Below are 25,732 nucleotides of genomic sequence, written 5' to 3'. Positions count from 1 at the left end.
TCATATCACAACTGGGGGGCTCATTATCTTCTTCACTTACAATGCCAGATTCCTCAGCTTTCCGCCTTGTAAATTTCCTCATCTGCCCTTCCACAGCACCATCTTGGGTTATTGATTTCGGTGCTACGAATCATATGACTGGTACGTCTCATTATTATGATATATATTCTATTTGTTCCGGTAAAAATAAGGTCAGGGTTGCCAATGGCTCATTTTCCTCCATTTCTGGTAAATGTAGCATTCCTATTACTTCTTCTATGTTACTTGATTCTGTTATTCACGTTCCTAACCTTGCCACTGATCTCTTATCTGTGAGTCACCTAACAAAGTCCTTAAACTATTGTTACCTTTTTTACTTCTCATTGTTTCTTTCAGGATTTGGTGACGAAGAGGATTATTGGCAGTGGGCATGAGGAGAAATGGCTCTACCTAACTTGAACCTCAATCACCTTTTTTGGCTATAGCTCAGTCCTATATGTGTGGAGGTACTAATAATAGTTCTGTGGATTCTGTGATGTTGTGGCACCAACGTTTAGGCCATCCATCCATTTTTTGTTATTATGAGGAAACAATTACTTCATTTATTTACTTCTTTTCCTAGTTCCCATGTCTTCCATTGTGAACCATATATTTTTGCCGAACATTGTTGTTCTTCTTATCTTTATCATGATAATAGATCTCATGTTCCTTTTCACATTGTGCACTCTGATGTTTGGGGGCCTTCTACTACTACTTCTTTACTTGGTATTCGCTACTTTGTTTCATTTGTTGATGATTTTTCCCGTGCTAGTTGGACTGTTCTAATGAAGCATAAGAGTGATGTGTATGATGCCTTTAAAATTTTTTATCATATGATATGTATCCAGTTTGACACTAAGATTAAAATCGTTCGTTCTGACAAAGGGGGGGAGTATATGTATGGTGGTCTTCAAGACTTTTTTTACGGATCATAGCATTATCCATTAGCTAGCTTGTGTCGACACACCCCAATAAAATGGGGTAGCTGAGAGGAAAAACCGCCATTTGTTGGAAGTTAGTAGAAGTCTTCTCTTTGGCATGCATGTTCCTCAAACTTTTTGGTTTGATGCTCTCCTTACTACTACTTTTTTGATCAATCGTATGCCAACAAAACTTCTTGGCTCCAAAACTCCCTTGGAAACTTGGTCTCCTCAGCCTTCTTCTTTCTCTTTTCCCGCCAAAGTGTTTGGGTGTATTTGTTATGTCCATGTTAACAAGTCTTATTGGACTAAACTGGACCCCAAGGTTCTTAAATGTGTCTTTCTTGGCTTTCTTCCACTACCAAGGGATACATGTGCTATCATCCTTCTTCCAGACAAAGGCTTCTCTCTAAAGATGTCATCTTCCTTGAGTCTGCACCTTTTTTTGTACCTCATTAGCATCCTTTTTAGGGAGAGCATAATGAAAGTGAAAAGGCTACTGATGAAATCCATTTTCTTTTCCCATTGCCTATCTCTTCTTTTATGCTTGACATTGGGAAACACAAAAAAATGGATATTATTGATGTTGGTGATCATTTATGAGGTGGTTCAGGTTCATGTAATGAAAAGGTGGCCATTGTGTACACAAAGAGGAACAAGAAGACCTGCCAAGAGTTCTCTAACTTCTCTTTGAATCCAACTCCGGAGATCCACCTTCCTCAGTTAGGTAATATTTTTTCTTTCTCATCTGAGTTAGATCTTTTTATTGCTACTAGGAAGGGAAAGAGAGCTTGTACGAATCCTATAGCCTAGTTTGTTTCCTATGACTCTCTCCCCTATAGATGTTGCATTTACTATTGCTCTCTCATCTATTTCTATTTCCCAGGAATGTTTCTAAAGCTATGTCTGACCCTAAGTGGAAGCAAGCCATGACTGAGGAAATGATGGCCCTGGAGAAAAATTGTATGTGGAAATTGGTTGACCTTCCAAGGGGGAGAACTCCAGTTGGATGCAGGTGGATCTACATAATCAAGTACCGGTCAGATGGTACTATTGAGAGGTATAAGGCAAGGCTGGTGGTGAAAAGGTGCATTCAAGTGTATAAGATTGACTATCAGGAAACATTTTCTCCTGTGGCTAAGCATAACACCATAAGGGTCCTTTTATCTCTGGCAGTGAATAAGGATTGACCATTGTATCAATTGGATGTGAAGAATGCCTTCCTACATGGTGACTTAGAAGAGGAAATGTATATGCAAACTCCTCCCGGCTTTAAGTTCCCTTTAGCTGCAGGAAAGGTGTGTCTTCTTAAGAAGGCTCTGTATGATTTTAAACAATCTCCAAAGGCCTGGTTTGAAAGGTTCAGACAGGCCATTCTGAAGAATGGCTATTCCCAAAGTCAGGCTGACCACACTTTGTTCACTAAGCGTGGTAATGGTACCATTATAACCCTGATTGTCTATGTTGATGACATTTTGGTAATTGGTGATGACAGAGCTGAGATAGCCAAACTGAAGACCTACTTAGCCTAATAGTTTGAAATCAAAGATCTAGGGCCCTTAAAGTACTTCTTGGGGATTGAAGTGTCCAGATCCAAGAAGGGCATCAATATATGCCAAAGGAAGTTTATCCTAGACCTATTGAAAGAAACGGGAATGTTAGGCTACAAACCTGCAAGTTTTCCTATTGAGTAGAATCATAAGCCAGGGGAAGATGCTGGCCCTTCTCTTGTTGTTGCAGAGAAATATCAGAGGTTAGTTGGGAAGCTTATCTATTTGTCCTTGACTCATTCAGACATTTCTTATGCAATGGGGGTGATGAGTAAGTTTATGTATGCTCTCAATAGTGGGCACTTGGATGCAATTTACTGCATTCTCTGGTATTTGAAGTCCTCTCTAGGAAAATGACTACTTTTGCCAAGCATAACCACTTGAGGATAGAAGGCTTCACTGATGCATATTGGGCTGGCTTAGTCTCTGATAGGCGATCTACATCAGGCTATTGTACATTTGTAGGTGGCAACCTAGTTACATGGCGGAGCAAGAAACAATCTGTGGTGGCTCGTTCTAGTGCAGAGGCAGAATTTAGAGCTATGGCTTATGGAGTGTGTGAGCTTCTTTGGTTGAGAAGGCTAGTCCAAGAGCTGGGATTTGATACTGAGGCACCTATGAGGCTTTATTGTGACAACAAGGCTGCCATAAGTGTAGCCCACAACCTTGTGCAACATGACATAACAAAACATATAGAGGTGGATAGACACTTCATTAAAGAGAAGATTAACTTTGGTTATATATGTACCCCTTTTGTGAGGACTAGAGATTAGCTGGCTGATATCTTCACAAAGGGTCTTCTTCATCATCGGTTTAGTTATGCTGTCCCAGCTGAGAATGTGTGATATTTGTTCTCCAGCTTGAGGGGGAGTGTTAGAGATATTAGTTATGTTGCTCTATGAGTAGTTTAGTAACTTATCATGTTATGTTTTATTTTTTCCTTTTTCCCTCCTTAGGGAGGTATGTGTAATTACTTGTAAATATGTTAGTGAAGTAAATATATTGGTGTTAGTATGGTTTTACTCACAATATACTATTCTACCATACCATCGATTTCTCTTCTTCTCACTTGTCTACTTCTTCTTCTTCTTCTCCAACTCTCATCTCATTGTTCTTCCCCATCCACATATTCTAACTCTTCAAACCCAAAATAGATGATGAACTATGGCCCCAGAGTCAGACCCTGAATTCTGTGGTTTTTTAGGTTTTGGTCAGGAAACTTGCTTATAGTTTGTGTGCTTATTCCCTTGAGATTCAAGGTTCTAAACCGTTTCTAGTGTAAATCTCTGTAAATTAAGGAAACACAGGTCACTTGCATGTATCTTCTCTGTCTCCATCTCTCTATGACATAACTACCTCCACTTAGCGCAGACCAGTACCATCCTCTTCTCAATATTCTGGACCTGTACTCTATTGATTCTTTTTTTCTTCATTTAATTTAATATTTTTTATGAGTACCTGTTAGGACCATATGATGTGGATCAGTCCCACAATTGGCGTGTCCACAGTTGGACCTCCAAAGTTGGTTCACACCTGGTCCAACTTTGCGTTCTAATTAATTCCTATGTAAAGCTGTCAACCAGATTTATTCTCATTTTTGTGTGAGATTTATGCCAGCTGTATGGGTATATTCCACCTGCGGGTGTGAACTTCCTGGACTTTCCTTTTTGTACAGCTTATGTGGATAACACCATGGTTTGAAAACTCGGCCAATTCTCGGATATTTTGGTGTTTTTTTTTTTTTTTAACTGAAACGAAACTGCTGAACACAAATAGACACAATTTTGGTCATCTTGCCGAAATTTCGCTCATTTTGGTCCAAAAAATGCACTATTTCATCGAAATTTTGGTCATCTTGGTCATTTTCTTTCGCTCATTTCATCCATTAGTCCCCCAAAATTGCCAAGCAAAACACATGGAAAAAGTACACTGTTTTGGTGAAATTTCGGTGGTTTTGAACTTACCGAAACGAAACGAGTTCTTGAACCTTGGATAATACTACCAGACCATTATCAGATCTAATGGGGCTCAATTTAGGAATTTTTGGATGAAGTACTTGTGGCAAGGTTTATTGTGGGTCCCATGGTCCAGCTCACAAGGAGAATAATTAGGAGAAGAATAAAGCTGGAAATAAAGCTTGCTTGAGAACTGAAGGCCAAAGGAAATCTGCCTTATGTGGACTGTGCTTAAGACTATCTTTTAGTTTCTATTTTTTAAATTAAGTTTCTATTAGTTAGGAGTTTTATTCTCTTCTTATTTCCTTTTTAATCAATTACTTAATCTCCAAGAAGTGTCGCATAAACAAATTCCTATTTTGTAATTGGACTAGTTTCCTCTTTTGTAATTCCCATTGATTATTAATACAAGGAGGGGAGACTAGCCCCATGATTGAGTTTTGAATAAGATTGGTTTATGCCATGGCTGTGAGATGCAGTTGAGAGGGTGAGATGCATATGTCTTTGGGTGGGTGAGAGGCCCGTGAGAGAGTGGCAGACTCGATCCAAACCTATCGACTTATCTTCTTCTTCCCCCTTCTCCTCTTCCATCAGTTCCTTTTCTTTTCTTTTATTTAATTTCTTTGATAATATTATCCCTGTCCGAAGGCTGTTAAGACTATCCTTTTTGCTGCTATTCTGAGACACCCAAAAGAGCCTGTGGTACTACTATTCTGGAGTTTTCTGGGCAACAAGTGGCAACCTCAGATCTCTCCCTATTGGCTGCTTGTCTAAAGCCCATCTTTTGAGGATCTAAAAGGCCAACCATAAGGGCCACTCGACCAGGAGATCAAAGCTTCCTGTGGCCTGGTTATCAAGTTATCAAAAATATCCTTATTGCAACCTAAATTGAAGAGCTGAGGTAATTTGATTCTGTCCAGAACTTTAGTCTGATGTTTCTGGGTTTGTTTTCTGTCATTAAATCTTAGATTTGATTTAAATTTGAGCCCCAACTGTGGGTTGATTATTTTCCTGAGATTTGATCTAATCTGTGACCTGTGGCTAGAGGTATCCCTCTGTTATTGATGTGACTTTCGCAGGACTTATTCCTACTGTTGTTGGAGCATGTTAGCAATTACAAGGGACTGTTTTAAGTGTTAATTATGTTGCTGTAAGTTGAGTTATGTTCTGTTATCAGATCTACAGTCAGTACCTATTGTGAGTTGTTTGGCGATCCTGCTTGGGGTTAGGGCACTTGTGACCTAGCCTTACATTACCATTTCGTAAAATGAATTGTTGATCACTCCAAGTAAGTAAATATCTGTAAATTAAGGGAACCCAGGTCATTTGCATGTAACCTCTCTGTGTCGTCTTTTTGACATAACTGTTGGTGTATGATGTCTTGTATTCCGTCGCAATTTAATCCAGGGAGTATTGGTGTAGCACCTAGATAGGCAGGACGACGGTCCCGCTAGCCGGTTAGCGGGCCGTGGGGGTTGCAAGGGGGGCAGAAGGCCCCCCTGCATAGCAGGGGGTGTAGGGGGGCGCAGCCCCCCGCTCGAATTTTTTATTTGAGGGCAATTGTGTACTTTCCGGATTAGGGTTTTTTCGCTATATATTTGTAGCGACGGTTTCTTTCTCTGTAATGCAAGCAATACTGAGAGGTGTGAGGACGAACGCTGTAACCCTATTCTCCATTGATAGTGAAGCAGGATCTCATCTCACCGGGGACGTAGGCAACCTTGCCGAACCTCGTAAAAATCCCTGTGCATTGTTTGTTTTTGTTTTTCCATTATCTTTTGCATCGTTTTAGTGTTGCGTTTCTACAAATTGGTATCAGAGCTCTAGGTTTCCGTTTTCTAGGGTTTACTATCACGATGGCAGGGAAGGGATCGAATGTCAAGTATGATATCGAGAGGTTTAATGGGAAGAACAATTTCACCCTCTGGCGTCAAAGGATGAAGGATCTTCTAATACAGCAGGGTTTGGCGAAAACGTTGTTGGGGAAGTCGAAGAAACCTGCAAAAATTACTGACGAAGATTGGGAAGAGATGGAGGAAAAGGCGATAAGTGCTATTTGATTAAATCTTTCTGATGATGCCCTACAATATGTTGTGGGCATTAAATCTACACCGCAGTTATGGGCGAAACTTGAAAGCATCTACATGACGAAGTCCTTAACGAACAAGTTGTTCATGAAGAAGCAATTGTATTCTCTACAGATGGAGGAAGGTACGGATTTATTAGAGCTTCTTAACATGTTCAATCAGATCGTAAGTAAACTTGCAAACCTGGAGGTTAAGATCGAGGATGAAGACAAGGCGTTACTATTGCTGTCGTCGCTCCCAGAATCATATGATCACCTAGTAACGACTCTCTTGTACGGGAAGGAGACCCTTGAGATGGATGAAGTCGCAGCTGTCCTCACGTCTAATGATATAAGGAAGAAGGCCAGTAGTACGAAATCTCATGGAGAAGGTCTTTTCGGAGGTGACAAGGAGCAGGAAAGAGGGAGATCAAATCAGAAGGGATCTGGGAAGATTCGATTGAAATCAAAAGGGGCAAAGACAAAGGTCTCTTGTTACTATTGCAAGAAGGAAGGTCATCTGAAGAGAGAGTGCTTGAAGAGGAAGGCGGACTTAAAGAAGAAAGGTGTAGATAAGGCATTTGAGGAAGCTAGCGTGGCTGACAGTTCAGATGGAGATGATGGAGATGTACTCTCTATATCATCAGGTAAGAATCAACCTTCTGATTCTTGGATTTTAGATTCTGGATGTTCATATCACATGTGTCCACATAAGGATTGGTTTGATAGATATCAACCATATAATGGTGGGTTTGTCCTAATGGGGAATGATGCTGTATGCAAGACCATTAGGATAGGCACTATCAAAATCAAGATGTTTGATGGGATAGTAAGAATCTTAGCAGATGTGAGACATATACTAGAATTAAGGAAAAACTTAATATCTTTGGGGGCACTTGACTCAAATGGCTGCAAGTACATAGCAGAAGGTGGAGTTCTCAAAGTTATTAAGGGTGTAATGATTGTCATGAAGGGACAACTGATAGGAAACCTATATAGACTCATAGGGAGCACAGTTATAGGTGGAGCATCTGTGACTACAGATGCAGTATTTGATACAGATGATACCTATCTGTGGCATATACGGTTAGGGCATATGGGAGAAAGAGGATTGATGGAGCTTCATAAAAGGAAAATGTTGAAGGGAGTAAAAACTCGTAAACTGAACTTCTGCAAGTATTGTGTGTTCGGGAAACAGTGCAAGGTTAGTTTCAAAACTGCAAAACATAAGAGTAAAGGGGTGCTTGATTATGTACACAGCGATGTATGGGGTCCTTCAACAACAAAATCTAGAGGTGGGGCAGAATACTTCGTGACCTTTGTTGATGATTACTCAAGGAAAGTCTAGATCTACTTCATGAAGCATAAAAGTGAGGTGTTCACTAAATTTAAGGAATGGAAGGCTGAGGTAGAAAGGAAGACAGGAAAGAAAATTAAATACTTGAGAACAGATAATGGAGGAGAGTACACATACAGGCCGTTTCTAGAATTGTGCAAAGCTGAAGGGATTACACGTCACTTCACGGTTCCAAAGACACCACAGCAAAATGGTGTAGCTGAAAGGATGAACAGAACACTTCTAGAAAGAGCTCAGAGTATGAGGATGAATGCAGGGTTGAGCAAGAGATTTTGGGCAGATTCAGTGAACATGGCATGTTTCCTAATCAATAGGTCTCCATCAAAGGCGATTGATTGTAAAATTCTTGAAGAGGTATGGACAGGAAAACCAGTAGATTATTCTATTCTAAAAATATTTGGTTGTCTAGCCTATGCGCATGTTGAGAGTGAGCAGCGTTCCAAGTTAGACTCAAAGTCTAAGCAGTGTATCTTTCTTGGTTTTAAGAAAGGTGTAAAGGGATTCAAGTTGTGGGATCAAAGTTCACAGAAAGTTGTGGTGAGCAAAGATGTGTTTGATGAGTCTCATATAGTGAAGTCAAATTACAATTCACAAGCAGTTGATGAAAATAAAGAAGGTTCTACTGTGCAGGTGGAGTTCGGTGAGTTAGAAACAACAAGAGAGAATGAGTCATCAAGTGACTTACCAGGACAACAGGAGGCAGTAGAAGTTCCCTATACTGTGGCAAAGGGTAGAGGGAAGCGTACTGACAAAGCACCTATGAGATACGGGTTTGAGGACATGGTTGCCTATGCCCTCACTGTAGGTACAGACGATCCATCTTCCTACCATGATGCTTTGAGTGATGCACAGCATGATAAATGGATGACAGCTATGATGGAGGAAATGGAATCTCTACAGAAGAACAAGACTTGAGAGATTGTGGAAAAACCTAAGGGAAGAAAAATCGTTGGGTGTAAATGGGTCTTTCGTAAGAAAGATGCAGCATCTGAGAAGAAGTGTGAAAGGTATAAGGCCAGACTTGTAGCCAAGGGCTATGCACAGAAGGAGGGGATAGAGTACAATGAAATATTCTCTTCAGTGGTGAAACACACTTCGATCAGGGTACTATTTGCTTTGGTGGCCATGTATGATTTAGAGCTTGAACAACTTGATGTGAAAAATGTATTTCTTCATGGTGACTTGGAGGAACAGATTTACATGGAGCAGCCTGAAGGTTTCAAGGTGCAGGGAAAGGAAGATCATGTTTGTTTGCTTAAGAGGTCGCTTTATGGCCTTAAGCAATCTCCTAGGCAGTGGTACAAGCGCTTTGATTCCCAGATGATGAAGATTGGCTACACAAGAAGTGAGTATGATAGTTGTGTTTATTATAAAGTGTTAAGTAATAATTCTATTATTTTGTTGATATTTTATGTTGATGACATGCTCATTGCTGCAAAGAACAAACATGATATAATCTCTTTGAAGTCTTTGTTGAGTGTTGAATTTGAGATGAAGGATCTTGGTGCTGCTAAGAAGATCCTTGGCATGGAAATCCTTAGAGATAGAAATGTAGGTAAACTTTGGGTAACTCAGAAGAGGTATATTGAAAAGGTGCTAGAGCGTTTCAATATGGAAAAGGCTAAGCCGGTTAGCACTCCGTTAGTTGGCCACTTCAAGTTATCTGAAAGGGAATGCCCTACAACACATGAGGAGATGGAGCAGATGTCTCAAGTCCCTTATGCTAGCGCAGTTGGGAGTCTCATGTATGCTATGGTTTGTAGCAGGCCGGATTTGTCTCATGCAGTCAGTGTTGTTAGCAGATACATGAGTAATCTAGGGAAGGAGCATTGGAATGCAATTAAGTGGATCTTCAGATATTTGAGCAAGACTAAAGATATAGGTGTTATGTTCAGTGGCAAGGGAAGTTCTACAGAATTGGCAGGTTATGTTGATTCTGACTATGCTGGTGATTTAGACAAGAGGAGGTCTACTACAGGGTATGTGTTTACATTGGCTGGTGGACCTATATCATGGAGGGCGATGCTTCAGTCTACAAATTGCATTGTCCACTACAGAGGCAGAGTACATGGCAGCAGTTGAGGCTGCCAAGGAAGGAGTCTGGTTGGTTGGACTGGTTCGTGAGCTGGGGTTGGAGCAAGGAGGTACAATGCTACATTGTGACAGTCAGAGTGCCATCAAGGATTAAAGTATCAGTATCGATCGCTGTATCGGTCGGTCAAAATTAAGATACGTATCGAAGGGTTTCGTATCATATTGGAGATACGCTAAAGATACGCACATAAATGGATAGGGAACACATTTTTATACACTTATGCATAAAAAAACAGGTAAAAAAAGCTATATATGACATGTAGAATGCATAAATACTTAAGTAGAGGGTATCGTATTGATAGACAAATATATTGAGTTGAAAATGTTCAAAATGATGAGGTTTGAGTTTCTTACAGTTTTTTCTTTCCTCATTGCCATTGCCACTGTGATGAGTGCCCTGAAGAGTGTCGTGGTGGTTCAAATCCTTGGCTGGGACCTTCTTCTTCAATAGGAGCAACTACGATGATATTCTGCACTTATCGAATATAGGCACAATATTTACCCTAGTTGAAATATTTATGGTAGTGGGTCTCCCATTCATTGTAGAATCTTCTGTACTGCTCAGGAGTGGCCAATGTTGGTCCTGCATAAGTCCCATATCCATAGCCTGAAGAAGCACCTGAAGATACATGGTGTTTGTGTCCGTGTCCGTGTCCGTGTCTGGCTGGATGAGGAATTGCTTGATCTGAACTTCTGTATTGCTCTGGATTGGCAAATGATTGTCCTGCATAAGTCCCATATCCATAGGCTAAAGATGCATCTGAAGATACATGGTGTCCATGTCCGGATGAGGAACCAGTAAGATCTGAACTAATGCACATTGACTCCATGCTACTCATCAATGCATCAGTAGCACTCGGATTGTGGGATCACCTACCCCTCCGACTATAAGACTTTGGTTGTGTGCGAGCACCATGATGACTATCTTGGGTTGCATGTGTAAATGCAGCCTCCTCTGTGAAATGTTGTGGTATATAAGTTTGGCCACCACCACCACCACTACCACCATCACCACCGCTGCCACCACCACTACCACCACCACCACCACCATCATCATCATCATCATAATCATCATCATCATCATCATCATCATCAGCAGTAGCACCATCCTTGTCTTCATCATCATCATCACTATCTGGTTGAGTTACGCTATATGTAGCACCTAATTTCGTCCTCCTAATATCGCCATCATTGGAGCTATCATCATCCTCTTCCATAGCTGATGGTGCTTGGGTTTCATCATCAACAATATTTTTAAAATCTTCATTTATATCTCTAATGAGGTCATCTATAATGGGATCAGGTGTGGTTTCTCGTCGATCTTCAGATAATTTGTCCAACACTAAAACATTTTCACTCTCCTCAATCCATCCCCTAACTGGATCTTCCTCGTCGAGTATGTGGGTGATGTCAATTGGGTTGACATCAATATCATCCCCTGATTTCTCCAATTCTAAATATTTCATCTTCAATTTCATGTTGTAGTGCACATACACTAGCTTCTCCAGCTTCTCATAACTCAGACGATTCCGAGGTTTGGTGTGTATCAATCCGAACGTACTCTAGTTACGTTCGCAACCACTTGAGGATGCCGTACATGATAATATTTTCATTGCGATTGGCCTCAAGTTTGGAGCGCTCCATCCATAGTTCATCCACCAATCAGCTGTACAAAGATAATTGCAACATTAGGAGTTTGAAATAAATTTGAAATACAAGGATAGCTGATTAAGCCTAAATTACCAGGGCGTTGTGTTCCTCTAGCATAGATAGCTAAATGATCAGCAAACCTTTGAGTGGCCTCTCGGAAGTACTTCACCTATACATGTATTAACATATTAATATGCCACTCAATGTATTAAATATTAATCAATGATTCAATATGTAAGTTTAGTAGACTACTAACCTCTTCAACTGCATCTTTGGCCGAATCAATATTAGGAGCTAACTTGTTGATAACATCCTTCAAAGATTCCATCAAATCTTTCCTAAACCTTAAATTGTTCTTGTAGTGCAGATCCGGATTCAAATAATAGGCTGCACATTGACATTGTTACATATCACTTATTGTTAACGATTAAATATATTAAATTACTAATAAATTAACTTATAAATTTAATTGAGAAAATACCTGCCCGATGAAGGTCTTGAACCAAATTATTTTCCCATCGACGATTTATAATCTTAAAAAATGCCTTAAATGACTTTGGGTTCTCCTCTTCTATCTTTTGTTTGACAACTTCCATGTGATGCACTATATTTCCCATCGTCTGTGCCTTATCACCATCTACTTTAAGTATCACAAATAGTGGTTGCATAATCTTAGTAAATCGGTATATCCTTTCCCAAAACTTTGTTGAGGTGATTAGATCTTGAATAGTTTTTCCAATTTCAGTGGTTGCATATCTACTACTGAACCACTCATTAGAGGTGAATGACTTAACTAGCCCTTCCTTCTGTTTTTGAATACTATCAAGTGCAATATAATTTGTTGCAAACCTTGTTGCTGCGGGCCTCACCAAGTCACCTTTTGTGTACTTTCTCATCAATGCCAACACCTAGCTGTGATTGGAGATGAAATTGGTGATCATTTTGGCATCAGAAACCAATGTCTGCACTTTGTTCATTTCACCAATGTCCTTGAACATCAAATCAATACAATGGGCTGCACAAGATGTCCAGTATAAGGTGAGATACTTCACCATAAGTAAAGTACCAGCCTTTTTGAAATTGGAGGCATTATCAGTCACAACCTGGACAACATAATCTGGCCCAACTTCCTGAACAACTTCATCCATTAATTTAAACAAATACATTGAGTCCTTGATATTTGAGGATGCGTTGAAAGACTTATAGAATATTGTTTTCCCATCACAATATATCAGAAAATTGATGATGGACATCCTCGTCGGTCCACTCCACCCATCACACATGATGGTCACTCCATATTCAGGCCACTTGTATTTAAACTCTTCAATGTATTCATCCACCTCTTTCACAATAGTATCTAAGTATGGCCTTGCAATTTCATGGGGTGTGGGTGGCTTCACATTTTTCCCACATGTCTGAATCTCCTTGACCATAGCCTTGAAGTATGGATCTTTAGCTTTGTGAGGTGGAATCATAGAACTGTGGAACCACCTAGAGATTGCTTTCCCAATTTTCTTACTCAATGTTTTTGGTTGGAAAGCCTATTCAATCCTTTGTTGCCCTTCATCATGATGTTTATATGGTGCATCTCTCATATCTCTAATTTCTAGGCTCCTTTTCCCCTTACCTTTACCACTGGAGGAAAATTTGTCAAAAATGCCCTTCACAGTGCCTCCAATATCTACACTTGGACGACTTCTAGAGCCAGAACCTTGTTCATAAATCATCGGGCCACCACGCGTAGGTCCTACAGATTGACTTCTTCTCAGCTGTTCTGCTATCCATTGTCTTTCTTTTGCTTCCTCCCTTGAAATATGCATCGCTCGTGCAAGCTGTTGATTTTCATCCTCTGCCTCCATATCAGATCCTTCATAATCCTCATGATCCCTTAGATTCTCAACCAATCTATCTTTCTTCAACAGTTTTCTTTGCTTTATCTCTACTTCCCCTTAAGTGCTTCCTCATTGCTTTGCTTATTTCATCTAGGCACTTGTTACATTTGGCGACATTAGAAAATCCTCCAGCCAAATGTTGTTTATGTCTGGTAATTCCACCTCTTAGGTGGATAGTATCATAGTAATTGCATTTTGTACACAACCTATTGCCTTGTACTTTCTCGGCTGTAGCCCATCCAATATCCTTAGTCCGTTCTTTAGGCGCCATCTTCCTACAAAGATACATAATGAATCTTAATATGCATATTTATTGATTTAATATTTAGTACATAATAGCATTTTTTTAGAAACTAAAATGAGATGCATCCAAAGAAAAAAAAAATATTTTTTTGTATTTTTCCAAATTTACATAAACTTGAAATGCACACTTTTTTTGGAAAAAATTGTGCATCTAATTTTACATCATGGTCATTGGCCAAGTAAATTATAAATATTTTTTTAAACTAAAATGAACTGAATTTTATAAAAAAATTGTATTTTTTTAGTATTTTTCTTATTTTTTTATTAATTTTCGAAATAAAAAAATAAAAAATACAAACTATTTAGAAAAATTAATTTTTTTATAGAAGTTGTAGATTAAATGTTTTTAAAGAACATATAAAAAATCAACAAAGTGTGGACCAATATATTTGAGTAGATCTAAGAAATAAAAACAAATTTGAAACCCTCACTTTTTTGGGGAAAAAATGTGGGTTTCATTTGAAATCATGTATTTAATAATTATAAGTTATGACATTATTTTTAAGAGTTGAATGAACTAAATTTTATAAAAAAAATATATATATTTTTGGGAATTTTCTTTGTTCTTTTTAATTAATATCGGAATAAAAAAAATTAAGAAAATATATTTTTTTGAGAAAAATCAAAATTTTCCATGGAAGTTGTAGAACACTTGTTTTTACATAACATATAAAAAATCTAAACATTTTTAACCATTGAGCATGAGTAGATCTAAGAAATTTGAAAAAAATTGAAACCCTCATTTTCTCTTGAAAAAAGTGTGTAAATCCTTATAAATCCAATGATTTCATGTGATAATGATGCACAAAATGTGATTCTAAGTATGATGAATCTTAGATTTGTAAAAAAACTTGAAAATCTAAGGTTAAAGTTGAAAAAAGTGAGTAAAGATTCAAGAACTTACTATTCAAGACTTTCAACTTTCAAGTTCAAGGTTCTTCTTGGACTGTGTTTTTCTCCTTCTTTGAACCATTCACTTCCACAATGTTTCTTTCAATCTACCATTTGAGTCTCCAAAAAGGTGCGTGAATCAAAGGGAAGAAAGAAGAGAAATATAGAAAACTGTTGGTGAGAGTTTGAAGTGTTTGTTTCAAACAACAAAAGGCACGTTCACACTTAAATAGCCGTATTGTATTGTATCGGTATGTATCGGTTCGATATTGTGCGATACAGTCGATACATCCCGATACGGTGCCGATACTCATGGGAATTTTCATATTTTCAAAAGTTCATATCGCAGAGTATCGTACGTATCGGTACTGATACGGTACGACACGATACGGTACTATTGATATGCCGATACACAAAAGAGGGCCCAAAATTCCATGTAGCGTATCGGTATGTATCGTGTCGATGCCTACCGATACCGATACGTATTGGCCGATACCTATACGTATCGACCGATACGACATGATACGCACCAATACTTAAAACCATGAGTGCCATACATCTTGCAAAGAATCAGGTGTTTCATGCAAGGACAAAGCATATTGATGTGAGATTTCACAAGATCAGGGAGCTTGTGTCAGAAGGCAGTATTCACTTGAGAAAAATTCATACAGATCTCAATCCTGCTGATATGTTTACGAACCCAGTTACTACAGAGAAGTTCGAGTCCTGTTTGGACTTGATTAATATTACTCATTGTTGAAGATGAGGGACGCACCAAACAGGTGTGTGTTTGTACCTCTAATAAGGTACAATGATGAAGACGTGTACAAATTATCTTTACAGGAGGCTCGACAGCATTCAAGCCAAGGTGGAAATTGTTGGTGTATGATGTCTTGTATTCCGTCGCAGTTTAATCCAGGGAGTACTAGTGTAGCACCTAGACAGGCAGAACGGCGGTCCAGCTAGCCGGTTAGCGGGCCGTGGCGGTTGCAAGGGGGGGCAGAAGGCCCCCTGCATAACAGGGGGTGTAGGGGGGCGTAGCCCCCCGCTCGAATTTTTTATTTGAGGGCAATTGTGTACTTCCGGATTATGGTTTTTTCGCTATATATTTGTAGTGACGGTTTCTTTCGCTGTAATGCAAGCAATACTGAGAGGTGTGAGGACAAGCGCTGTAACCCTATTCTCCATTGATAGTGAAGCAGGATCTCATCTCACCGGGGACGTAGGCAACCTTGCCGAACCTCGTAAAAATCCGTGTGCATTGTTTGTTTTTGTTTTTCCATTATCTTCTGCATCGTTTTAGGGTTGCGTTTCTACAATAACTACCTTCACTTGGTGCAGACCAGCACCATCCTCTTCTCAATATTCCAGACCTGTACTCTATAGATTCTTTTTTCCCTCGTTTCAATTTTTTTTTTAATGATTAGCTGTTTAATACCATTTGTTAAAACAAAGTGTTGATCCCTGTAAAAAACTTCCCTTCTAATATCCTTTATGCCTCTACATCTGCACCGGGGATCTACAGATCTGTGAACCATTTTCAAGATGGGAAATGCAAATGGTAAAGAAGAGGGAGAGAATGGAAGTGAGGATCCATCAGGGCAATCCAATGCAGAATCAGGTTACAACAATGATTTTCCTGTGAACTCTTACCATCCAGCAAGAGTGAATTCAGTTGATTCAATGGGGAACTCACCACCACTGAGCCCCGGTCGTTCTCAACCTCCTCCTATGTTTGCTCCTCAGGTAATTTTTGAGTTTCCTTTTTTAATGTTGCAGATTTGGGGTATTTTCAATTAATTTATTATTTTTTTTGGTTATTGTTATTGGTTCTGTTTCCTTTTATTGTTGCATTTGATTATGGTTTTGGATTGTTTAATTGATAAACACAGTGAGTTTTGTTTGTTAAATTTACCCATTAGTGATTGTTATTGGCTTGAATGAGTGAACTTACTTTGAGCATGCTAGTCAATTTGTTTCATGATGTGGTTTTCCAGATGATATTTTTTTTGTTAGCTTGGAGACTTTTGTCTTTGTACTTTTTTATGTAATTCAGGCTGGCTGCATTATTGGGTCACAGATGATTAGATTGTTAAGATCATCCATTTTTTCTTGATTATGTTGAGTAGAAATGTGGGAATTCAACATGCAAACATTGTTTGGTGCCAAACTCAACAGACATGGAAATATTTCTCAATTCTTTGTTCGTTGATGATGCTTCATGTGAGAGAAATAGACAGAATCCATTTAATTTCAATTATTTGTTGGTTAATCACTCCAGTATGCTTAAATGGTTACAAGTTCGAGAATTCAACATATTTTGTTCAATGCCAACTTTTCGGAACCAGAAATAGAGAATGTAGTGGGTTGGCTGAGTAGTTAAGGTCACGGCTTAATAATTAAAATGATGTTTCATATGCGAATGAAAGCCAGAATCTGTCATGTATATGTTGATTGATACTTGGTAAACCTGAAACATAGCACGTAATGGAATTCATTGCATAGTTAATATTCTGGATTTCACAATCCTTTGTTTCTAGATGATGCTTATATGACGATGAGTGGCAAAATAAAAAATGTGATATTCCATTGATGCCTGACTTGACAAAGGCTAAGGCTATGAGTGTGTTGCATACCGTTAATGAGGCATGCATGTTGTATTCCTTTTTGCTCACTGGTGCTTTATAGGGAAACAAGTGCCAAAATCTGACATCCCAATCTATGGTAGGTTGTCGTCAGCACGTGGTACAATAAGCTTTGTGAATTAGCTACACTTTTAGGTTTGGTAATGTAACAAGGATTATAATAATTGTATCAAATACCGTTAATGGTGGATGAATGATTGTAGTTTTTATGTGTATGTCACGTGAATATGTCGATTGGGGAAATAAGTTGCATTATTATGAAAGAAATGGATAAGAACAAGAAAACTCAGAAGTGTCTTACTCAAATCTGATGGACTTCTAGTGCTTGTCACTTGTCGACAATGGTCTTCCTGTGCTCATTACGTGTTGATACTGGTGGTTCAGCATTTTAGAGTAATCCATGCAATATAGTTGGAGGTTCATTAGATTATTGTATTTAAACGACTGGACTATTTACTCATGCTATTGTTTCCTTTTAAGTTTTATGGAACATAAGGTATTGATATCTACTATAGAATTACCTTCTTGCTTTAGGGATGATTTTGGTCCAAAACTTTGCTTGATGGCAAACTGGAGTATGGCTGCAACAATGGTCTGGATGTGTTGGGTGTATAATTTCTAATTTAGGTGTATAAAGAATTAGATGATGTGTGTAGTTTTTCTTTTATCTCATGTTTGTGAAATGGAACCCTTATGTTTTTGATTGAGGGTAATAGGTTTCTATTGTACACTTCATGATCCGGTATGTTCTCATCATGCTGACAGGAAAGGTAGCTAGAAGCACCATCTTTACTGGAAGTCTCCATGGGATCCTTTGACTACAGTTGCAACCTGACACTGTAAGACTTGAGCTTAAACACCGTGAAACCTGAAATCTTCAACCTTAAGCAAAAAACCATTAACCTTTAGTTTGAACCTAAAACCATGAGAATTAAGTCTTAAACATCTTGGACCCTGAAACATGGAACCATAGTTGCCACGGCATTTAGGTGATCCAAGGTGTTGGAGGGGGCCTAGATGCAAGGCGAAACCATCAAGGTGACCAAGGTGCCTGGACGCCTAGGTGACGCCTTGACAACTATGCGAAAACCATGAAGGATGAAATCTGAACCTAAAACCCCATGGAACCTGATTGGACCCCATTGCGAAAAAGTTTCTCATCGGAAAAACAAGGATATTGTTGAAGGGAAACCCAAGAGGGGGTGAATTGGATGAGAATAAAACTTGACAATTAAAAACTATTCTACCCAATAACCATTGATGACCCCAAAGGAGAGGTTGTAAAAGCATAGAGTAAGATAATTGAGAAGTAGAAAGAGAGACAATGTGTGATACATAAGGATTTAGAGTGTTTCGGCAACTTGCCTACATCCACTACCAAGAGGCACCCTTGTGGACTTACCACTAAAGTGATCAACTTGATCAATCTTCACAATGTTTTTAGAGAGAGAGAGAGAGAGAGAGAGAGAGAGAGAGAGAGATGGGAGCCCTTAGGGTTTGGATATAGGGCCCTGAGACCATGTTGAATGGGGTAATGACTTGTGTCTAACTTGACTCTTGCCCTCTTTATTTATAATAATAGAGAGAATGTTTTAGAAAATTACAAGGACCAATAAACCCCTAAAGAACTTAAGGACCTGTTTGGCCCTAAAACCCATTATTACTTGGGGACCCAGGTGGTCCATATCCCTTGCAGGGTAATCCTCATCATCATCACTTTTAAGGCACATCCTTAATCTTCATTTTCCTCAATTTGAAAGTGTCTGTTTCCTTTGGATCTCTAAAGACAATTTCACCATCCAAATCTACTCTTGAGTGCTTGAAAATACGAGTAAGCATTTTTCCATATGTAGTGACCCTGGATAGATATTATTGATTTATTGCCTGAACAAAGAAAGGACGATGTAACTACTCCTGATGCTTTGTGGTATGGGGACTTCGACGACTGGGAAGTGAGTCTAGGCCATCAGGAGGGTTACTTGAATTGAATCCTAGGACAAGTGCAAGCTAACCTATGCAAAAGAGATGAATAGCCAAACCAAGCCAGCTGGTTAATCTCAGAGTTTGATTGGCCGACGGACCACCTATATTGACTGGCTGGCCGCTTTCGAGTGCAGCTTATTTAGCTCGGAATAATGGGAGCGAGCCCTAGAACTGATTGATTGTTAATGTTAAATAGTCGAATCAATGATCACATACCTGATGGTAAGATAAGGGAGATTAACTTCCCTTCCAACTGTCAGGCAGTGGGTGAGAAAGGCTTTTGAGTGGAATCACATCATCTCTGTGCACTTCTAGGGAGAATATTACGTTGAATGATCCGTGATCTTTTTGGGGTCTTCCCTAGTAGTCAAAAACATTTTATCCCATTCATTTGAAATCCCAAGCAACATACTCAAATCATTGCAATTAAATCTAATGGGCACACCTTTCACATAGCTTCCAATGAACGCTTATTCCCCATTGTCCTCCACTCTAATGTTGCAATAAAATATTCTAACCAATTTGGGATAACATTTATCATGAACGAGCAGCATGTTGCCCCATCATAATGCATCAAATAACTCCCTAAGACTGAAGTTATTGAAAGTGGCCACATCCACATACTCTCCCATTGATATAGGCTTTTCCTCAAACACCTCCCATGCATCTCTTGCAATTGGAGTGGCAAACAATTAATAGTCCACATTTCTTGAGCTAGTTAGATTTCCTTTGCCCTTTGAAGCTAATGTCTTTCTTACTCTCTTGGGATGGGACCTCCCTATGATAGTGTGATTTTTGTGCATGACTTGAGACTTTTCAGGGTGCTGCTGAAATCTTTCACCTGTCGGCTTGGGGTGGATTCAGTCCAAACTGAACCTTTGATGTTTCTTCAACCTTGTACTGGTGTCTTATTACCATTCTCTTTAATTATATTTGAGGATTCACTACTTTTAATAAATCATAAAATGGTTAATATATATGATACTAAGAAAAAAAAAAAAAAATCGAAGATGGAAGGGAAATGCATCACTGATGACCAAGTCTATATGGTAATTTCTTTAGATGATTTTAAAAAAGATATATCATGACTAAACTGATGAAAACTCTAGAAGTTTTCTTGCTTTGCTCTCTCATCATACACTAGCTGGGAACCTTGAGAATTGACGTGAGCCTCATGTGGTTTAGATTTTTCTTAGCTTACTGGGAGAGGCATCATCAAAACAGTTTTTGGCTAATGTGGAATAAAGAGTTGGAGTCATAAGAAGATTAGAACTGAACAAATTGAATGTAAAATGAGCCTTAAAAGACTATAATACTCTCACATTCCAATGTTCCTTTTAGACACATATACACAGATACTCACATGGGCGTATATATGTGACCTTTATCTCATAGTTGAAGCATACTTCTCATTTATCCACATGGATACATTTATTGTTTGCATGGTATATTTTCATAGATTGCCATCACGTCATTTGATTGCATATTATGTCATTGTGTACTATTCAAATATTTTCAAAAGATCCATGGAATCTCATTTATTCGTAGATAAATGTTGGAGCTGGAGTTGTGATGCTCTTGTTCCTCGCTACCATCTACTGCTGCTTGTCCTGAGGTTCTCTTCTACAAGCTTGGTTGCCCTTTTTCCATTTCCTATTTCTGCACTAATTTTGTTGAGAATCTAATGATATGTAGCTCAAAATTTATTTTAATTCAGTTTGATTAAGAAAACTCTCTTATTAAACTAAAAAACAATCACAAACAAGAAGGAATACAAATGTGCTCACTATTATCAAGAAAAGTTGTGATGTTCTCCTGTTTCCATTTGCTGTCTCTTGGTGTTATGGTAAAGCTAAAACCACCAGTGTGTGAAGACATGGGCTTGAGAGCGGCCACTCAATTCCCCCAAAAAAAAAAAAAAAAAAAAAAAAAAAAAAAAAAAAAATGTATGGTTTAGGATTGTCTCCAGTTGACTTCTCCTGGGGCCCTCTGAAAATGAGTGGGACTCTAATTGGTTAAAGCCCTTTTGTTTTTCAGGCTTTTTAATTGGACATCTTCCAGTTACATGCCAAAAGATCTATATGACTGATATGTGTTACTTTCAAGTGTTTGGCTTGAAGCTGGTAATATGTATTAGTTTACTATATATACTTTCATATTTACTGTGTCCTGCATTGACATCCTCTCAGATTTTACGTGGCACATTAGATTTTAATGTATGAAATGAAACAGTCAATCTTCATTTCATATTTTTGCAAGTTTCAAGAATGAATGCATATGCTTAACTTCTCTCTTATTTGTTGAGGAGCTAAATTTTCATGGAAGTTGTTTTGATTTTCCATATTGGATACTTCTACCTTGATCAGTGGGGAGGTTGTTGAGTTTCCTCATTGTATATTGTTCATATCTTGCATTTGTTAATGTATCCTGAATGATTCGTCTAAATTTAACGAGAGAGACTCACTGGTATCTGAGACCACCTGTAAGATAATTAACTTGTGAATTTACCTTTTTTGTTCTTTGTTTAATTTTAGCTAACCCCATTTAGTTGAAATAAGGCTGGGTAGAGTCGAGTATTTATATTTTGGAAGGGCAACCTGTTTTGAATTTTTTTTTTTTTGGGGTTGAGGGGTGGGGTGTTAGCCAAACTGGAGTGGAAGTTGATCTCAATGAGAAGGATGAAGGGAGATTTTGAAGGAACTGAAGACTCTAGGAGATCAATGCAATAGAATGTGGTTCTTCTGTCCTCAGTCGTGGCCTTCCTGACTGATATTCCAGTACCTTTTTTGCCTTTATAGGTTCCTGTGCCCCCCTTACAAAGAGGCGAAACTTCAGTTTTCAATCAACTTTGGGTAGATGAATCTCATGGAGATCTAGATGTACCAACTGAGCAAGGTATCCCCACCATGATCACATGGACCTACGGTGGCAACAATGTGGCCGTGAAGGGATCCTGGGACAACTGGACTTCAAGGTATGGTGGGGATTATAGAATTAATTTTACTTTATGAAGCTCCTTTAGATGATTTTTTGTAGTTGAAAGCATATGGAAACTGCTTTCATCCTTTATTGTACAGTAATCATGCACTCAAATTATGCAGGAAGATGCTGCAAAGATCAGGTATAGATCATTCTCTTCTGTTGGTGCTCCCTTCAGGTATATACCAGTACAAGTTCATTGTGGATAGTGAGTGGAGATATATTCCTGATCTTCCTTGCATTGCTGATGAGACGGGCAATATTTGTAATCTTCTTGACGTGCATGTAAGTATCTTTGGCAGGCTCATCTGCAGTTCCGTACACTTGATGCATGCATAAATTTGGTATCCGAAGTATAGGAAAAAATCCATACATGAGCAGTCTATGACCCTTGGACCATTTCCTCCAGGTCGTGGCCCCTCCAAGAGTTGGCAATCCATTTAGATATTTAGGAGGCTAGGAAACTTCTTTTTCCCCCTCCATTTAATATCAGCAGTCATGGAACTTCCATTTTAGTTTTTTAGCACCACAATCATGTGATCCTCAGACCACATGGATCATTAAAGTGCCCAACAATCTGGATTCTAATATATCTGATTGGACTATACTCCAATTTTTAAAATAGGTTCCACCCCCATATTCCAGTGGGTTCTACTTTAAATTGACATCCTTATAGTGCATACTGCATAGCATCTGTGTGTGCATGAGCCTACAACTCTTTATGTCCATGAGCCTATGACTCTTACACCCCTTCCCTTCCAATTTTTTTTTTTTTTGGGGGGGTGGGGTGTTAAGGGAGGTTGGTCGATCTTGAAAAAACCAAAAGCAGGTTTTATATTGGTTTACATTTTCCTGTTTTAGAAAGAGAAGTGTATTTTTCTGAACTACCCTTGATTTTCGGTCGATGACCCATGCTGGTTGGTTGATCCAAGCCATCAACCAGAGAAAGTTTCATATATTAATTCTTTCCCTTTTCCTTTTTTTTTTTTTTTTTTTTTTTTTTGGGGTGGGGTGGGGGGGAGGTGTGGAATACCCTACTTTCTTTGTGTGAAGAACATAGACACCCTTTCTAGGGCATTATGATTATGACATTTGTTTTTTGTTACAAGGATACTTTGCCTACCCCCATGAATTCCCCAAACGCAACCCCCCACACATGTGGTGGGTTCAATCCCAGGTCTCTGCCATCAATAGCTGGTCCCACCAGGCAAAAGGTGGTAATTGAGGATGACAACAATTAAGGGAAAGACAATACTTTTCTTTGTTGCCTTTCGTTAGTAGCTAAGTTTTGTCTTTCTTGCAGGATTATGTGTCAGAGAACCCAGAAAGTGTTGCCGAGTTTGAGCCTCCACCATCACCAGACTCCAGCTATGGTCAGGTTTTTCCAGTTGAAGACTTTGCAAAGGAGCCAATTGCTGTTCCTCCCCAGTTGCAGCTCACAGTCCTGGGGATGCCGCACTCTGCTGAATATTCTACAAAACCTCAACATGTTGTCCTGAACCACCTGTTCATAGAGAAAGGATGGGCTTCTCAGTCTCTGGTTGCTCTTAGATTGACCCATAGGTTTCAGTCCAAGTATGTCACTGTCGTCCTCTACAAGCCTCTTAGGAGGTAAAGGGACCCTCCAGTTAAAAACCTCCTGATTCCTGATATCTGTACAGGGGAGTTTTGTAATCGTCGTTTGGTGAGACATTTCTGTTTAGTGTATGAAACTTTTGCTTAATCCATTTCTTGTCTACATGTTTGTTCAGTTGTTTAGTTGCACAGCTTTTAAATCAGGACTTACAACAACAACAACTAAGCCTTATCCCAACTTAATGGAGTCGGCTACATGGATCCGAACCAAAAAAGAATTTGTTCTGGTTTTGACTGATCAAACCACACTTGAGAAGAAAAACTCGGAAAAAGTAGGAAAAGAGAAGGGGGAAGTGGGACTATAAAACAATGGTCATGGGTTTGTGGAGTTTATAAGATTGAGTTATTACAACAAGCTTAACTTGGAACATTTTAAATTGTGCAGGTGCTGGGATGTTGAGTGGTAAAGTATAAGGGCTATCATACCCAGACCTGGGATCAAATCCCACTTTCACTTTACCCTAGTAGCATTCATTTGGATTTGGCTTGATAATAACTACAGGCACAGGTCTAAAATCATTCCTTAGCATGTGATGGGTTTGTGGTACCATGGGTGAAAACTTTAATCCTACTTTTGAATGTGTGGACCTTTCCGGTGTTATCCACCTTCACCTTGCTCTCAAAACACTTTGCCATAATATATAAATAAAAATTACATGTAAAATGTATCATTATTAAATATGATTAAAAAATTTAAATAGTTTATACAATCACATTAGATCACATGAAAATTTCATTTCCCTTCCCTTTAAATTCCCGTTGCAACCAAACGGAGTCTGAGGATATTGAATTAAAGACTAAAAGTAACCAATTGACCTATCTATTTTTCAATCTTATTCTCGTAGGAAAAAAACAATTTTTTTTTTTTTATAAATCTTTTATACCAAAAAATCTCCACCCTAAAGCAACATAAACGCATTGATGGTGATTGTATGAACGCTAACTCTTCTTTCAACTTGGCATATGGACTGAAGCTGGCCTTTTGTGATTGACTATCAACGTTTCCTTCAAGTCCTCACACTCAGGTTATACGTCAAAGATAGAAGACTGCTTGTGTATCTCAATGCTACTCTATATAGGATATATTGGTATATGATTGGATTTGTTTATAAAATTTGACATTCTACAAAGGGCAAAGCTTTCCTTTGCCGTGTGATAAGGAAGTATCCCTTCAGCCAATTATTTAGTTTAGCTAGAGTACAATCATTAAATCTAGACCACTGAATAAGAGCTCATGTGTTAAATCATACAATATACATTAATCTAAACATACATTACAGGCCGTGTATAAATACACATGCAAAACTAATAAATAAACCACTTAATGTTGATATAGAAAAACCAATATAGATACATATTTGAGTGAGATTGTTTTGAAATACGATGGAGCTTGTGCCGAAAAGCTAGACTTGCTGGAGAAGAAAAGTATTAATGCCAGAGAAGAAATCAAAACTATAGCTAGAGAAGGAGAATGTTGACAAAGTGGAAGAGTTGTTGGACAAGTTCTTCTTCTTTTCTTGAGTAACCCTATGACTATTGCTATTGCTATAGAAGTTGTTCTTCTTTTCTCCATTGTCAAATCAATCAATATACATCAAATATTCTGCCCAATATTCTCATGTTTCACTTGGTATCAGGGGGAGTTGCACTACTACAAGCTCCACATATCTCTATACAGTCTCAAGCAGGCATCGTGCAACTGGTTCGCCACTCTCACTCGCTCCCTCTTGGATGTTGATTTCCGATAATCACTAGCCGATTATTCCTTATTTGTCAAATTACTTTGGATAGTTAC

The 25,732-nt window shown here is 38.7% G+C and overlaps 1 protein-coding gene across 1 annotated transcript; it reads left to right on the top strand.

Moving 5' to 3' along the window:
- The first annotated feature begins 357 nt into the window (after positions 1-357).
- Positions 358-24,052, top strand: LOC122067312 (SNF1-related protein kinase regulatory subunit beta-1-like). The gene is made up of 5 exons (XM_042631142.1): positions 358-485; positions 16,221-16,441; positions 22,122-22,297; positions 22,425-22,587; positions 23,606-24,052. Exons 2-5 carry the CDS (start codon positions 16,241-16,243, stop codon positions 23,915-23,917), a joined length of 852 nt encoding a protein of 283 aa, XP_042487076.1. The 5' UTR covers positions 358-485; positions 16,221-16,240; the 3' UTR covers positions 23,918-24,052.
- Positions 24,053-25,732: the final 1,680 nt, after the last annotated feature.

The sequence above is a fragment of the Macadamia integrifolia genome, unplaced genomic scaffold, assembly GCF_013358625.1.
Source record: "Macadamia integrifolia cultivar HAES 741 unplaced genomic scaffold, SCU_Mint_v3 scaffold2830, whole genome shotgun sequence".
NCBI lineage: Eukaryota > Viridiplantae > Streptophyta > Magnoliopsida > Proteales > Proteaceae > Macadamia > Macadamia integrifolia.
This window is presented reverse-complemented; position numbering and strand designations above follow the sequence as displayed.